General features: G+C 41.2%; 1 protein-coding gene across 1 annotated transcript in view; it reads left to right on the top strand.

The window, feature by feature from the left end:
* The window catches only part of LOC126334852 (FERM, ARHGEF and pleckstrin domain-containing protein 1), a 648,075-nt gene that overhangs the window by 425,010 nt on the left and 204,626 nt on the right, over positions 1-18,439 (top strand). Inside the window, exon 8 of the mRNA XM_049997520.1 lies at positions 245-405. Coding sequence (XP_049853477.1) covers positions 245-405 — 161 coding nt within the window. The remainder of the gene's footprint in view (positions 1-244; positions 406-18,439) is intronic.

Genomic DNA, 18,439 nt, shown 5'->3' with positions numbered 1-18,439 from the left:
AGTTTTAATGCTATTACAAGTTACTAGCCTATTTAACCACTTGAGAACTTCACTTACCTCACAACAGTTTTTCTTTACTCATCTCAGTTTGCCTCCCTCTGTTATTTCCTTTCCAATCCTTCCTCTTCTGAGAATGAGGTAATTATTGTGATAATGACACATAAAACATTAGCTTGTTATTTTGCCTTTAAAATGCTGTTTCCGTTTTGAATGTGGTAGTATTGATCTGATTATCTTTTTCTAGGGCTATTATAAAGACACTGTTGAGTTTTTTTTCGAAGGCCGCAATGAGTGCAAAAATTTTTGGAAGAAGTGTGTGGAAAACCATGGATTTTTTCGCTGTTCGTCTGTTAAACGTGTTCCAAGACAAAAGACCCGAGTATTGAGCCGAGGTTCATCATTCAGGTAATTTAATTGTAAAAACCATCATTGATAGAAACTATATGTAGTAACATAGGAACCGTGGTATTGTGGCTGTCAGATAACTGTTCTTTTCCTAATTTGTTTACGGAAATGATAGTCAGGGCTTTATAAAATAGTGTTGAGTACATGTTGAGCAAGATGACTTAGTGGCTAGGATTTCAAATCCCACAAAGTTATCCAGATTTAGGTTTTCCATGTGTTTCATAAATCAAAATCCCCTTCAATAATGGCAGCATCTGAATTCCTGCTTTATTTCAACACAGTCTGAACTTGTGACTCTGTGTCTGAAAACTTGGTGAGAATGTAAAAAATAAGTATTTAAATTATTGTGGCAGTCAGTATTAAGAATGCTGCATTGATGTGAAAGTTATTTGAAATACTACATCAAGATTCAGACAGTCAACTTCGCAAATAGCCACAAATATTTTGGCTGTTTTCTTTTGCCCATCCTCAGAATGAGCTGAAAAGTTGGTCACATGGTGCCGTTGGTCACCTTATATGTGCCACTGAAGTGGCACTAGGCATGCAATTCCCAGAGTGACTGTATTGCTGCAATTTTTTGTGCAAATGAGTAGTCTGGTTGCTGCAGTCGGGTGTACCACTGATGTTCAATATGCCTTACATGAGCAATTCTTACTGTTGGTCTGGTATATATAGACTACCACAGTTCAAAATAATATGTCTTGTCTTTGAGAGAACTTATAATGTGCTTCAGCATTTGTATGAGGCCAGAAGATCACTTTAGGTCCGTGTATTTTGAGGATCCAGCCAATCTTTTGAGTAAGAAGCACCTACCAAAGTAAAATTTGTAGCACCATTTTCCAGATCTTGTAGTTGCATTGTTCATTTCATGCAAAATGGCTTATGTATCTTTTGCTGCTAATCTCCATTTGCAACAGAAATATTCCACAGACAAATGAGTTTTATCTTGCTGAGTGTCATTATGTGTAGAATACTATGTGCCTTTTGCACCAAAGTTTTAAGGATACCATTGCTTAGAAATCACAACCAAATGAAGAGTTTTAGCAATTTTATTATTTTGGACTAAGTAATGAAGGTATGGAATTTGTGATGAAGGTATGGATTTTCATTTTGTTGAAGACTTGATAAATCATGAGAGTGGTTTTAATTTGGACTTCAATGGTCTTGCCATCACAAAAATGTAACACAATGAGTCAACTTTTTCTGACAATTCTTTACCATACCAGTGTATGCCACTCTGAAATATTGTATATTATTTCTGTACTTGCCACTGATCAGTGCCTATGCTGTGGATTTGCATTGCACAATACTGCCACAGTACTGTTTATAAGACTTTCAAAGTAAATGGAAGATAGCAGACAAAAGATAAACAGAAGAGGTGGAGTTTTGGTGACTGCATGGCTGAGACTTAATGGGTTGTCTCAGTACTGCAAATAGTTGAAGATACTAAGTTCTTTGAAATATTTGGTATTGATATTATTTACTTCTTTGAATTTATAAGTTGTTTACAGTATTGTGGAAACTTAAGAACTGTGGTCGTTTTATTGTAGGGACTTTATTGGTTAATTGAAGATTGCTGGAGTGTTAACTAAGCAGAATGGCAAATAATATTAGTGTATTATGCACTTCTTAGTGATAGGTGCGAAAGACTATACTAAATTCTCATTGCATGATAAAGAGCCAATAATTTCTGAAATTATTCTGTTGTTTTTCTGGTACTATGATCTGTATTATCTGCAAACATTACATTTGACACCAATAGTATGAAATGGGCTCCAAACACTGTAGAATTGGATATGTACATGAACTTTTTATATGGCTAATAAAATGTGTGAAAAGAACTGAAAACATTTTTGATGAATACAATAAAATGTGTTCTGATAGTCTTAGGGTAGTGTTCAAAACAAAAAAAGAAGAAAAACCAACACAATTTAGTAGTTTGTGCAGCATGTTTTTAAAAAGGAAGTGTTAGATAAACTGGAAATGCATGTTTGTTTTACATGTTTATAAGATCACCCACAGAATCGTAAAATAATATGTTATTTTTTTGATGTTGCTTCTGCATCTACATATGTACTCCACAAGTACATACAGTGGACAGCAGAAGGTACCTTGTACCACTAATAGTCATTCCCTTTCTTGTTTCACTCACAAATGGAACAAGGGAAAAACAACTGTTTATACATCTGTAACTTTAGGAATCAAAACACCTCTTATGATGAATGAAATTTTCACCTGGCAGTGGAGTGTGCACTGATATGAAACATTCAAATTAAAACTTGTGTGCTGGACTGAGAATCAAACTCAGGACCTCTGCCTTTTGTGGGCAAGTGCTCTAACAACTGAGCTACACAAGCACGACTCTTAACCTATCCTCTAGCGGTTCTAGTCTCGTAAGTTTCTCAGGAGAGCTTCTATGAAGTAGGGAAAGTAGGAGATGAAGTACTGGCAGAAGTATGGTTGTGAGGACATGTCATAAGTTGTGCTTGGATAGCTCCGTTGGTTTAGTATTTCCCCACAAAAGGGAAAGATCACGCGTTTGAATCTTGGTCTGGCACACAGTTTTAATCTGCCAGAAGGTTTCACCTCTTGCCTTGTCTTAACGATCCTTATGCGAAATGTACATTGGTTACAGTGGAATTGTTCTGCAGTCAGCTGCATATGGAGGTTCTCTAATGCTTCTCATAGTGTTTCACAAAAGAACGTCTTCTTCCTTCCATGGGTTCATATAATGAGGTCATGAATTATCTCCATAATACTTACATGTTGCACAAACATACCAGTAACAAATCTAGCAACAGTGTTCTGAATTACTTCTTTAATCTGACCAGGTGGGGATCCCAAACACTCAAGCACTATTGAAGAATGGATCACACTAGTGTTCTATATGCGATCTTCTTCATAGTTGAACCACACTTCCTTAAATTTCTCCTAATGGACCAAAGTTGACCATTTACCTTCACTACTAGCAACCATATGGGCTTGTTCCAATTCACACTGCTTTGTGACATTATGCCAAGGTGTTTAATTGATGTGACTGTGTCAAGCAGCACACTGCAGATACTGAATTCGATCATTACAGGATTGTTTTTCCTACTCATCAGCTTTCATTTTTCTATATTTAGAGCAAGCTGCCATTCATCACACCAAATATAAATTCTGTCTAAGTCACTCTATACCTTCTTACAGTCACTCGGTGATAGTACATTCCTGTTCACTACAGCATTGTCAGCAGACAGTTGCATACTGCCGCTCACCCTATCTGTCAGATCATCTGTGTATATAGAGAATAAGAGTGGTCCTATCATATTTTCCTGGGACACTCCGGGTAATAGTAAGTGTGAAGTTGACTCAAATAAGCAGCAAGCCACATTTTTGTGGCAGTCCAAAAATTGGTGGATGAAGAGAAAAAGTTAATAATGGTGAAAACAGATAAACAGGCTGATTTTTAAATCAATTTTGGTGTATGTGATATAATGCAAAGTTTCAGGATTTTGGTTAGTTTCAAGCTAGATATCATGGAAATTTTTGGATTAAAAAAGTGGAACTTTATCCCATGTATTTAATATGTAAATGGGATTGTTATATTGTATACGAAAAACTTTTTTTTTCATCATGAACTATTATTGCCACTTAAAACACCAACCAACCACTAAAGTGATAATGAAATCACTGTATTGTTTTTTTGCCATTACAGCTTTTGAACATTTTATTCATGATCAAATGGTTGCATTGTGTTTACAGGAGAAACTGTTAGTCAGCTGTTGAATGTTTTGAGCATGTGGTGCCAGTGAAAGTGTCCCATTTTTTAGACTTGCATTTTTTATGTGTTGTGAAATATGATGTTTATATACTTACCACTGTAATGCATGATTTTTGTCAACACAGTTGTGTTAAAACATGTTATTAATGTAGATAAGGCTGTTCATTGTCTTAAGTGCAAATAGTAACCCACTCTGCATTTTACCTTTAAAGTTTTATGACAGTTGATAAAAGTATGAAATACAGTGATACATGTATCATCCCCATGTTTGGTGCCAATCAGAAGATGCAAGTTTTTGGTAAAAAGTTCAGGCACTTTCCATACTATCATGGTACCCAAAACATTCAACAGCTGATTAGTAGCTCATCCTATAAATGAAATGCAGCTATCTGATGATGATCATAATGTTCATACTTGGTAATGGCTGTAAACAATAAAAACAATTGAAAATATGTCATTGACTTAGTCAAGGGTAGATTTTTATAATTTACCTTGCAGTCTAGGTAACCTGAAAAGTTCTAACAACAATATGGATTTCTAACTTTTGCTATGTTCATTTTACTTGGGAATTTGATAATGTATTGAAAACTTTCGATTAAAAGAAAGGGAATTGAATAAAATTTGACCATTATTTCCTGAAACAGCAGTTGATATTTAGGAAATTAAAAGCAATGTATTAGAAATATTGTGGACACAATTAGAGGTCTTCCACACAGGTTTAAAAAAACCAATAAATTTTTACCAGGTGTTTGAGAAAGAGTCAAATGAAAACTTTTCCAACCAACACATGAAATGTTGTGTTTGTATATCCAGGCATAAACAACTGGAAGTCTCGCTGGTACAGTTAGAGACAACAGTAACTGGCTAATATTTAGTGGCATGACAGACTTAAAATATCAGAAAAGACAGAAATATGTCTCTAGATGTGAAAAATAAGCAATTTGTAAATGGTGTGTTTTGGAGACACATGATGGGAATGTATCAAAAAAAGTTTTGCATCACTTCAGTTCTGAAAGTTCTGGAACCTGTACAGAAAATTGGAATAGAGATCAACATAAACATCGCTTCTGCCCTTTTTAATTGCTGATGAGAACCACACATTGCATGTTGTACCACCATACAGTGAGACTTTCAGAGGTGGTGGTCCAGAGTGCTGTACACACTGGTACCTCTAATACCCAGCCACACATCCTCTTGCATTGATGCATGCCTCTATTCATTGTTGCATACTAGCCACAAGTTCATCAAGGCACTGTTGGTCTAGATTGCCCCACTCCTCAATGGCGATTCGGCGTAGATCCCCCAGAGTGGTTGGTCGGTCAGGTCGTCCGTAAACAGCCCTTTTCAGTCTATCCCAGGCATGTTCAGTAGGGTTCATGTCTGGAGAACATGCTGGCCTCTCTAGTTGAGTTATGCCATTATCCTGAAGGAAGTCATTCACAAGGTGTGAATTATGGGGGTGCAAATTTTTGTCCATCAAGATGAATGCTTCTTCAGTTTGCTGCCGATATGGTTGCGGTTGGAGGATGGCATTCACATATTGTACAGCCATTACAGCACCTTCCATGATCACCAGCAACATACGTCGGCCCCACATAATGCCACTTCAAAAGAGGTGGAAACCTCCACCTTGCTGCATTCGCTGGACAGTGTGTCTAAGGCGTTCAGCCTGACCGGGTTGCCTCTGAACAAGTCTCTGACAGTTGTCTGGTTGAAGGCATTTGCAACTCTCATTGGTGAAGTGAACGTGATGCCAATCCTGAGTGGCCCGTTAGGCATGTTGTTGGGCCCATCTGTACTGCACTGCATGGTGTTGTGGTTGCAAAGACAGATTTCGCCATGGACATTGGGAATGAAGTTGCGCATCATGCAGCCTATTGCGCACAGTTTGAGACATAACACGATGTCCTGTGGCTCCACGAAAAGCATTATTCAACATGGTGACGTTGCTGCCATGGTTCCTTCGAGCCATAATCCATAGGTAGAAGTCATCCACCCCAGTAGTAGCCTGAGGGCGACATGTCATCGACAGTTCCTGTCTCTCTGTATCTACTCCATGACCGAACAACATTGCTTTGGTTCACTCCAAGATGCCTGGATGCTTCCTTTGTTGAGAGCCCTTCCTGGCACAAAGTAACAATGCTGATGCAATCAAACTTCGGTATTGACTGTCTAGGCATGGTTGAACTACAGACTACAGGAACCATGTACCTCCTTCCTGGTGGAATAACTGGAACTGAACGGCTGTCGGACCCCCTCTGTCTAATAGGTGCTGCTCATGCATGGTTGTTTACATCTTTGGGCACGTTTAGTGACATCTTTGAACAGTCAAAGGGACTGTGTCTGTGATGCAATATCCACAGTCAATGTCTGTCTTCAAGAGTTCTGGGAACTGGGGTGATGCAAAACTTTTTTTGATGTGTGTCTTAGACATAAAACCCTGCTACCAACTGGTGGCTACCAGCTGGTTTCTGCAAGGTATATGTCTGAGTCTTACTTTTGCTGCCAATAAAACTGGCCGCACCTCAGGATTCCAGTCCGGCCATCTACATGAGCGGGCAACACTGTAGGATGAGGAAATGTCTGGAGGAAATGCTGTCTTCCGTTTGAGCTGAAAAGTGCTATATATGGTAGTGCTTTCGTGACAGACGGCACACAGTGTAGATGCCAAGTAGTGAGTTCGAGTCGACTTATATCTTTATTATTTTTTTACTGTATTTTGGCTGTCAATAAAGATATCAGTATGGTGGGAACTCAAAGGTAATTTGCTTCACTTTCTAACCCATCAGTAATAGTGAAACCTTCCGTAAAACATCTTGTGTCTCCATCTAGATCAGAATAGATTATGCTCAAGAGTTTCCATACCAAATAACTTCGATTAACTCGATGAACTCAATCCAGTAACTCAACATGGCTAGGTTGCAGTCAATGTTTTTACCAGGTGTAGTTTTTTTTATTTGATGTTCTAGTATTTCTCTTGCAGTTATGTATAGGATTTTGCATACTTTAGTTTTATGAAAAATTCAACATTGGAAAATCCGGGTTGGAATGTAACAGTATTATGAAAAGGATAGTTGCTACACCGTATAGTGAAGTCGTTGAGTTGAAGATAGTCACAGCAAAAGGACTATCAGAAAATGAGCTTTGGGCCAACAAAGCCTTCATCATAGACCAATCCCCCCGCCCCACACACACACACACACACACACACACACACACACACACACACATGACCACAGTCTCTGCCTGCTGTGGCCTCAGTGTTTGTGTCAGTGTCAGTGTTATGAAAGTTGTTTAAACAATATAAAATAGAGCCAGATGTGGAAAAAATGCCCAACGTTTGTAACATGTTTTTTGCTTTGGGCTTAGTGGAGAGGTGCAAGCAGCTGAAAACATTTGTATTATGTGTATGTGGGGGAGGGGACAGGAGTGAGTGCTTTTGGACAAATCATGTCAGCAAAGGAGTTTCTTCTTTAAATTCACATTGTTCTGACGTGAATGATTTTTCCACATTCAGGAAGTCCCGATGATTGACATACATGATGAACTGTGACATTTGCATCCAACAGGCTACATTCAGAGGTTTGGTGTAGGAATACTGCATGCTGTAATTCAAAGCAACAAAAATCAAAGGGGTGGCTGTTATTACGTTTTTGCTTCAGCATCTCCAATTCTCTCATTGATCTTTCGTGCATGGTATTGTTACAGGTGACGGGTTAGGGTACCATTAAGTTAACTTCTTAGGAAACAAATGACATTTCCTCAAGCAAAGGGCAGTGTGAATAGATAATATTTTGCATCTAATAGCACAGAAAGAGTATTATGCTATACAAACTCTTCCTCAAGACTGTTTTCATCGCAGCTGGCATGTTTGCCAACAAATGAGACAGCTTTCACCTTTTGATATCAGTTTTTAAAAAATTTCCAGCAAAAATGCATCATCACTGCAACACCTTGCACCGTTTGATCTCAGTTTTTAAAAAATCGCCAGCAAAAATCAATCAATTGTCAGTGCAACATGAAAATTAACTCTGCTGATTTTGCATATGAAACTATCCAGGAGTTTATTTGGGAAGTCATCCCTCACCCACTATTCACCTGATCTTGCATCATCAAAATTTATCTTTCCCATATCTTATCAAATAATCGACAAGCATATTCCTTTTCATATGAAAATGCAACCCAATCCTGACTGAGATGACATTTTTAACTCTGCATAAGTGGTTTCTACAGGCGAGCATGCCTAAATTAGCACAAAGTAGTAAGATACATTGCTGGAGAAAACTGCAACAGCCTTAAGGACTATGTTCAGTGGCAGCAGGGTATGGTATGTGAATACTATGGAGCTGTAGTGTTAGTGATTCATTTGTCACAGTCATTGGCGATCAAAAAGGGCTTAGGAGACCTGTCTGTGAACCCTCTGTTTTGATTTGCAATAAGTAACTGTTCCGAGTTTAGAGGTGAACAGTGTTTGCAGCATGTCAACTATGTACAACAAACGGCAAATATTTACTCCTGTTGAACAACTTCAGTTATTTGAATGGGGTTGCCTTGTGGGCCTGCGGGAGCTCAATGGATATACTGGGCACACTGTATCATCAGTTTGCCATTGCAGTCAGCAGTGATTGTGGAACATTTCCATAACAGGAGACTAGGCTGTGCATCTTGACGTAGGATAGATGCACATTAAGATCGACGCATTGTGTGAGCAACAGTGAATGAGTGAATATACCCAAGAAACAAATTCGGGCACATGTTGCACCATCTGTGTCCATGAGAACTGTTGGGAACCATCTGATTGCATCAGGATGAAGAGCATGTGTGCCTGTGGGCAGGCTACCACTGGCACCACAACACTGCCAAGCACAGCTACTCTGGTGCTGTGAAAGAATCGACCGGAGAGGAGGAATAGTGCTCCATTGTCTTCAGTGACGAGAGTAGGTTCTGTTTGTATGCAAGTGATGGATGTACACGTGAATGGCATAAGCCTGGTGAGTGGCCTTTTGTGGAGTGCATTTTCCCATAATACACTGATTCTGTCCCAGGCTTCATGGTATGGGGGGCTACCAATTACAACTCATGGCCACGTTTGTTGTTTCTGCAGCATAAACTAACTAGTGCCTGCTACATTGCATAGGTTATTATTGTGCTACTACTATTTCTTCGGGAGGAATGTGATGTGCTTCTTCACCAGGAGAGTGTATGTCCACATACAGATGCTGCAACCCAATGTGCTTCTCATAGTGTGCAACAATTGCCTGGCCAGCAGATTACCAGATTTCTTGCCCATGGAACACATACGTGGTGCCATCGGTTGACAGTCACGCAGACTCACATATAGAGGACATAATAATAGGCATCCCTGGTATAGTGAAGCAACTGAAGCAGTTGAAAACGAATAAGTTGTCAGGTCTGTATGGAATCCCAGTTCGGTTTTTAAAGAGTACTCCACAACATTGGCCCCGTTCTTAGTTCCCATTTATCGTGTCTCTCGCCCAGTGTTAAGTCGCAGGTGAGTGCTGCACATAAGAAAGGTAAATGAATGGACACATAAAATTACAGACCAGTATGCTTTCATGGGTTTCACATACAACTTCAATGTATCCTCAGTTTGAATATAATAGATTTCCTTGAGACAGGAAAGTTTTGGTGTTAGAAAGTATTGCTTGTGCAAAACTCAGTTTGCCATTTCTCATGAACTATGGATGAAGGAGGCTATAGGCAGTTTCTGTGTGCCTGGATTTCTAAGAACCATTTGACAGGTGCCCCGCTGCAGACTGTGAACGGAAGTATGAGTATACAGAAAAGGTTCGCAGATATGGGAGTGGCTCAAAGACTTCCTAAGTAATAAAACCCAGTGTGTTGTTTTAATGATGAATGTTCATCAGTGACTAGGGTTTCATCAGGAGTGCCTCGGAGAAGTGTGATAGGACTGTTATTATTCTCTACGTACATAAATGATCTGACAGTCCGGGTGAGCAGCAATTTGTGGCTGTTTGCTGATGATGATGTGTTGTATGGAAATGTGTCATCACTGAGTGACTGTAGGGGGCTACAGGGTGACTTCAATCCCATATGTTCCAATACAGCATTAGTAGTGTGCTTCTTGACACAGTCAGGCCAATTAAATATCTAGGTCTAGTGTTGCAAAGTGATATGAAATGGAACGAGCATGTAAGAACTGTAGTGGGAAAGGTGAGTGGTCAACTTCAGTTTATTGGGAGAATTTTAGGAAAGTGTGGTTTATCTGTGAGGGAGACTGCATATAGGATACTAGTGCAAGCTATTCTTGAGTATTACTTGAATACTTGGGGTTCCCACCAGGCTGGATTAAAGCAGTGGTAGTCAACCTGGTCCCTGCAGCCCACGAGCGGGTGTTTCAGCTTTCATAGCAGGGGGTAGGTGGTATGTGTTCTTAAAACATTTTTATTAGGCTCTCATGAAATTTTTAAATAAATTATTTGGTAAATGATTATTATTATGAGTATATGCTTTAATTTGCTGTAAACCTGCTTTATAAGTATTACAAAATGTAGTTACTTTCTTGCCTTATAAATCACCATTACTGTGGAGCTGATGGGCAGTTAGAAAATTTTACTACTGACATGTAAAAATGGGGAGTTGATAAGAAGGGCTGACTGCCCCTGGATTAAAAGAAGACACTGAAAAAATTCAGAGACAGGCTGCTATATTTGTTACTGGTAGGTTTTGTTAACAGACAAGAATTATGGAGATGCTTTGGGAGCTCAAATGGGAAAGAAGGTGACGTTCTATTGGAGGAGCACTCTTGAGAAAATTTAGAGAATGGCATTTGAGGCTGACTGCAGATTGATTCTGCTGTCGTCAATGTTAATTTCATGTAAGGACCATGAAGATTTGAATATAGAGATCACAGCTCGTACAGAGGCATATAGAGGGTCATTTTTCCCTTGCTCTGTTTGTGAGTGGGACCAGAATGGAAATAATTAGTAGTGGTGTGGTGGTTTGCTGAGTATGTATGTAGATATAGATGTATGGGACGTGTGAAACGGGAACTTACTCGTTCTCCAGAGCCTGCAAGAGCCACTGCCAAATTGCAACAAAAGGTGCAAGATGCTTGAGGCAGTCTGTCTCAGGATGCTATTAGGCACCTTTATGATTGTTTGCATGCGAGAATACATCCCTGCGTAACCACTAGAGGAGGCTGCACTCTATATTGATGCAACTGTTTGAGCATCCTTTACTCTGACATGTTTTATTCTGTCAGAATTTGTTATCACATACTCCTGCGATGATTGACTACCTCTCATACCACTTATGACCTTGTCCTCTAGTGGGTTGCATTTTTTTCCCCCAGCAAAGTATTACACACTTCTGTCACGTGTTGTCCCGTGTCACACTGAAGTGTTATGGAAATTTGGCAGTTGGAGTAGATGTGTAAAGAAGCCCAGTTAAGAAATTATTCAGTGCCACAATTACATAAATCAAGTTGTGTATTCACAAAAATAAAAAATAAAAATTGTTAGCAGGAGAAGAGATAGGCATTGTAGGGAGAGTCAACCATGGTACGACAGGGACTACTTCCAATCGCACAGTTAATGTAGCTTTAACTTTATTCACACCAAACAAATTTACCGGTACATAGGTCCACATCTAGCATTAGTACAGGATGCACTGTCTTTCTTCTTGCTATGTCCGAAGATTGTCCACACCACGCAGGTCAGAGATGTTCGACTCTCGTGCAGAAGTCGATATCTCCACAGAGTCCCCTATGCTGGGAGTACAGAGTACCATAGGGAGTGGTGAGAAGCAAACATTGGCACGTGCAAATGTGTGTGACTGATTGTGCCGTGGTAGGTGTGTGGGTGGGACATGACCAGACTGTTTCTCGGAGAGAAGTGTGGCGCAAGTGCACGCAACTGGTTGTGCTGTGGCATGCACATGCGCATGTGAAAGACATGATTGGCAGTTTCTTACGGTTCTGAATGATGTGCTGATGCTGTAAAAGTGGTACTGTGCAAGATGTTGTGGAGGATGTCTGACACAGGCACTTTGCGACTCAGATGGTTTATGTAAGTAGAGGGCGGCGACAAGATCCTTAAGTCCTGTCAGTCTTACATTAAATCCAAGGCTGGGGGGGGGGGGGGAAGTGGGCAAGCTGTGTTGTTTGTCTTCTCTTTGACTGGAGTGTTGGTGTACAGTTGTGTCAAGATGGAATTTTCCTGGAGTACCCAGGCAGTTTTAAATCAGGCGAGTGAGGCGATCAGAGGTTTGTCGTGCACTAGAATGTCAAATGTGAGTGGACCATGTTTGAAAACCTGATATGGGCCTGAATAAGGGTGCTGCAGAGCTGCTCCTACAGCATCAGCTCACAATATTATGAAATTGCAGGAGGCAAGGTCCTTCTGTATAAACAATGTAGGTGTCAAAAGATGTGAGGGAGGAGGGCTAAATATGTTCTGAATATGTTGTTGAATACAATGTGCCAGTGTAGGTAAGTCTGATTTTTGTTGTCCATTGGCTGATCAAAGTCTGCAGGCAAGACTGGCAGCTCTCCATACACCACATTTCCCAGAGGTGCGCACAGGTCGTCCTTGTAAACTGAGGGAATGCTGAGCAGGCCCCTTGAGAGTGCCTTGATCCAGAAACTACTGTGGCACAACAGGGCTGCCTTCATGGTCCTGTGCCATTTCTCAGTGGGACCCCTACTCTGCTGGTGTTTGTAGTAGTTTGTGTGTGGGCAATCCCACAGAGGTGACACAGGGCAACTCAAACCAGTGGTGCTGATTGCTAGTAACCATTTCGGGTGTCCCGAATCAGTCAATACATATCTGATGAACACATGTACAGCTGATATGGCTATGAAGTCATATATAGGTAGGGCTTCTACCTATCATGGCATCCTGTCAAACACAGACTGGAGATAATCGAAATTCTCCTGAATGTAGCAGAGGTCCAACAATGTCCAGGTGGACAAGCTGGATCCGAGTCTTTGGGATGGGGAAGAGCCCAATGTGAGGCTGCACGTGGTGGCCTGTCTCACTGCTCTGGCATGTGAGACAGCATTGTGCCCAGTGACAGCAGTCTTATTTGATGGTGTTCCATACCAATATGGCTGTCAGTATGTGGACTCTCACCTTGACAGGAGAGTGGCTTGAATAGTTTGTGGCACATCGTAAGATGCACCAGTGATGATGGCCTATCCTGTAAAACTTGGCAGAACAGTGTGCTTGAGATCAGGGGAGAGATCAACGTTCAGTGCTAAGATTTGTGTCATGGTTGCTGAGGTGGTCTGTGATGCTTGCGTCATTTGCTTTTTCAGCTGCTATGTGTTCATAGTCATACTAGATAAAAGTTATGTTTGTGGTGGTGTGCTGTGCAAAAATGTGTTAATGTCTGAAATGTCATGGACTGAAATCCTTTGATGGTTTTCCTGATGTCATCACCAGAGATTTGTGATTATCTGCACAGTCACTTTGTGGCCCTCGAAATCCTCATTAAAATATTTTACTGCTGCATATACCACAAGGAGCTCTCGGTCAAAAGCTAACCCCTTAGATTGTCAGGGGGTGTGTTTCTTCAAGAAGAACCAAAGCAGTTGGAGCATCCTGTCTACTACAGTACAGTCCCCACCACAGTGTCGCTTGCATCAATTATGAGTGTGTGGTGTGCTTCCGGGTTAGGATGTGTCAAAGTAATGTCTGGTGCTAAACAGTTCTTTGCCCAATGGAATGTTGCAGTATCTTGGCAGATCACTTCACTTGCTTTGTTAAGTGTTTATCTTTGCTAACTAAGGCTTTCATGAGATTGCAAGAAAGCGACATGGGGAAGCTGGCACTGATAGAAATTACTGATTCCAAGGAATCAACACAGGTTGTGAAAAGTGTTTGAAAGTGGAAGGTTTTTCACTGTATCCATGTGTTCCACTTTTGTCTGATACCTGACACTTGATTGAATGGCCTAAGTACGTCACCTTCATTTGTCGAAGTTGTGACTTTGTTTCTTTAATGACAACTCTTCCTGATCATAATGCAGCTAGAACTTGTTCATCATGATTGTTGGATAACGTGAATATATCATTGGTATAGGTGTAGCAGTTCGAAAATCGAAGGAGTAGTCCACCAATAAAATGATGTCACATTTGTGGAGCATTCTTGAGGCCACGAAGAAATACTCATATAGTCCAAACAGGGGATTATTGCCATTTTCAAGATGTCATTGGGGTACGTAGGTATTTGTAAAGATGTCCTCTAATAGTAGATAACACTGAAAAGCATTGCACTGGCAGATGTTCGCGTAAATTTAGGATGTTAGATGTAGGGTAACTATCATATACAGTTCTGGAGTTGAGTGCCCTGTTGTCTCCACAAAGTCAGATTGAACTGTCTGTCTTAGTTAAAAGCTCAGTGTGGGCAGTCCACAGACTGTCGGTGGGTTGCACAAAGCCATGTCAAAAAGTTGTGTGTCACAATTGTAGCTGTCTTTAGGTCTGCAGGGCATAAACAACAGTGTCTGTGGTGAATGGGAGGACCATCGGTGGTCACAATTCAGTATGCAGTTGTATCTCAAACTGCACATGCATGAGCCTGAGTGCAGGAGGTGAATGAGTCCATTTCGCTATTTACAAACATTGCACAATGTGATGTATTGCTTGTGTTGTGAGTATTGTTAGTCTATGTCAGTGTGCACACAACATTCACAGTCCCCTAGAACTTAGAAGTACTTAAACCTAACTAACCTAAGGACATCACACACATCCATGCCCGAGGCAGGATTCGAACCTGCGACCGTAGCAGTCGCGCGGTTCCGGACTGCGCGCCTAGAACCGCTAGACCACCGCGGCCGGCAAACATTCACGGAAGGGCATTCAGAACACTAATGAATACTCATTGACTGTCAAGAGAATGGGTGGCACAGGTGCACAGAACAAGCCTAAACTTGACTGCCACCATTCCTGACTCCAGCTGTAGTGTTTACACACAATACTGGCAGAGGTCTTCTCATTCTGTCCAAAGATCTTCCACACCACACTGGCCAGAGACATTAAAGTCAACACCTCAAAAATGGCAGCCAACAATGTATCTACTCGTGGACTTTAAGGACAATGCTTCCAAAGGCAGTGCTTTTACCCGTGAGGTGACTGTTATCTGTAGAGTGTCTGTTGAGAGCTTAGGGCATGTAAGTATTTGTGTGTCAATGTGAGTGCTGACTGTCTCTCAAATGTGACATTGGAGATCTGTGTTGTCGATGCATAATGCCTGTGCTTGTGTGCTGGAGTCGATGTATCATTGGTGAAGTATTAAAATGTTGCCTGTCAATTGTGAATACTCACAGAGTGATTTGAAAGACAAGTCATTGGTGGTGAGATACTCAGGCGAGCACACGCCAGTAGCCATGGTTGCAGTGAAGAGTCCCTCGGTGGAATTCCAGGTAGTAGGGTGCATCAGTACTGCTTGTACTACCTCGAATGAGAACTAGTAGAACTGTATAAAGTCCATGCCGATGACTGCTTCACTGACAACATCTGTCATGTAACAAGTCCAGGTGCACTGAAGGTTCATCGGCAGGTGAACGTTGTGAGTAATGGTGTGGCAGACTGGTATCTCAGAGTTGTTCGCTGAGTGAAGTAGGAGAATTGATGTTGGTTCAGAGGTTGATAAGGCTGATGTGCTGCTGTGTGTTAAGAAGCAGAATGTCAGAGCCATGTCCACGAAAAAGTTTTGCGGAGTAGCGAGGTTTGGCGTGAAGAGGTGTCCTTGCATGTTCATCTTGGTGACAATATGAGTTTGTGCAATGCATGGATGGGGGAGGTGACTTGGCTCTTAGGGCAAGGCCAGACACCTATTTTGGTCTGACAACATTCTTTGGTAACTTGCAGGGAGCATGATGACCTTTGTGAGCAGCATTTTCCAGTTGGCTGTGATACCAGCTAATCAACAGCTGTGGCCTGTTGTGATGTCAGGTGCATCGTCATTCCACAGTGCATGCAAGGTGGTTGTTTTATGGTGTGCCATTTCCTGCCGGAAATGTGTGACGTCACTCTCGTATTGTGACGAGCTGCTTCAGCTTTGAAAGGTCTGTGCACAATATGTAGTTGATGCAGCACTGTGTAGGATGGTGTCCATCTGCCTGTGATGAATCACTGAGGACATATGCAAGTTGCTTTTATAGAGGTTCAGACTTGTGTGCAATCATTGCCAGTTGTAACTCTGTTGGTAACTTGCAATCCATCGGGTCCATTAGATTGTATCTGGTTTGAGAGTGTAATAGTTTTGTTGAGGTGATGCCAAAGATGTAAGGGTGTGTTGTTGCTGAGTTGCAGTTTGAAGATAACTTCTTGCAGCTGTTGTTCTGGGGTTCGAGGAAGTCTCTGCAAGAGAACAGTCTTTTCTGTGCTTTACTTGTTTTCATGCGGAGGCAACAGGTTAAGTTCATTGATCAGTTTGACCTGTCCCTCCAGATGGCAGAGCGAGTTAACATATTTTGAATCATTATCTAAAATTCCAGTTGCTTCGAAAATGCTGTCCACTGTTGCAAACCACAAATACGGGTGGGCTACCTCTGTGGTGAAGTTGAAGATGTAATTGTAATATTGTTTGGTGTAGGGGGCAACATGGCTGCTCATTGTTCATGGTACACAACTGGTTGTGATGACACAGCAAGTGGTTGCTTGTACCAGTTTGCGGCGCATAAGGCATAGTAGACACGGAAGTGGCGTTACGATCATGTTGCAAACTTTACTAGTTAAATGCACTGCCTGTGGAAGCATTGTCCTCAAAGTCCAAGAGTAGATACATTGTTAGCTGCCATTGTTGAGGTGTTTTTAGGCCAGTATTGTGTGTAAACACTACAGTTGGAGCAAGGAATGGTGGCAGTCAACTTTAGGCGTGTTCTGTGCACCTGTCTCTCCCATTCTCTTGGCAGCCAATAAGTATTAATTAGTGTTCTGAATGCCCTTCTGTGAATGTTGTATGCAGCACACACATTATACGCTACTCTAGTGAGGTCTTTTGTGAATTTCTATTCCATTTGTTGCAATTTGTCATGGCTGATGGTGTTGGTGAGCGACAAATCCTGTGCATGTAAGCGAGAGACATAATTTGCAAGATATGAGGTTTCATCAATTGCAAAGGACGTGTGTGTGTGTGTGTGTGTGTGTGTGTGTGTGTGTGTGTGTGTGTGTGTGTGTGTGTGTCCCACAACTATTTCTTGGGACCAGTAACAATGCAGTCTCTGTCCTTGCTTTGACCTGCGCGAACTGCCATCATTTGTGGATCTGGCTGTAGGCAGAAATTGTTGATGTACTCGGTTTTCACTACCGTATTTGCACAATATGACACTTCACATCTTGCACTATAATCCTGTCGGTACTGTAATCCATATGCTGCATGATGGGCAATGCATTGCATAACAGCCACTTTGTTGCGACGTAATACCGTGGTCTGGCTTAACACAGAGCAGTGAATTTATTGCATGTTGTATGACAGACACAGGGTCAGCAATGTAGGAGCAGTGACCACAGTATGAAAGGGGATACTTACGGCTGGCAGGGTTAATGTAACATACATATTATTAACAAGAGCAACTTCATGTAAGTCTGCTTCAAACATTAGTGCAGAATGCACTGTCTGTCTTCTCATTCTGTCCAAAGATCATCCACAGCACACTGGCCAGAGACATTAAAGTCTCATGCAGAGGTCAATATCCGTGCAGCATTATCAAGTATACTGTATCGTAAGTTTTTTGCCATTACCCTGTGGTGTACTGGAGGTAGCAAGAGGGTGTGTGGTGGAGAAGTTTTATCAAGATTTCTGTATAAGTTTTTGATATTACTGCATGTAGCTCTGTCTTAGAATAGACAAAAAAGTAGCATCCATCGCGACTGGAACTGAGGCCCAATGCATCTTCACAGTGCGACCCCGTTACCTCAGACCTAGCTGTGGCATTCATCTCTCCTCTGTCTTTCAGTCTATAGATACTGAAAAAGTGACAAGTGTCATCTACTCGCAATGATTACAATTGCTGCTGATGTTTTCTCCATAAAAGCAAAAAAAGTGTCTGTGCTGAAGAGCTTTTCAACTTGCAGTATGTGTAAGACAGAGTGCTTCACAGTTGGCAAAGAATGTTATTTAGTCTCTGGTGTTTTATAAGAACAAAGACCCTACAGTACCACAATATTCATATGAGAATTATTGAGGTGTAATGTGATGATGCATGTGTGCAGACGGCTGTGGTATTTGCAGAGCTATACGCAGCTGATTCATGATGTCAAACTATCACTTTTTTGGATTA

Source organism: Schistocerca gregaria, chromosome 2 (assembly GCF_023897955.1).
Source record: "Schistocerca gregaria isolate iqSchGreg1 chromosome 2, iqSchGreg1.2, whole genome shotgun sequence".
In the NCBI taxonomy this organism is placed as follows: domain Eukaryota; kingdom Metazoa; phylum Arthropoda; class Insecta; order Orthoptera; family Acrididae; genus Schistocerca; species Schistocerca gregaria.
Note: the sequence above shows the minus strand (reverse complement) of the source record. Positions and strands in the feature narration are given on the sequence as shown.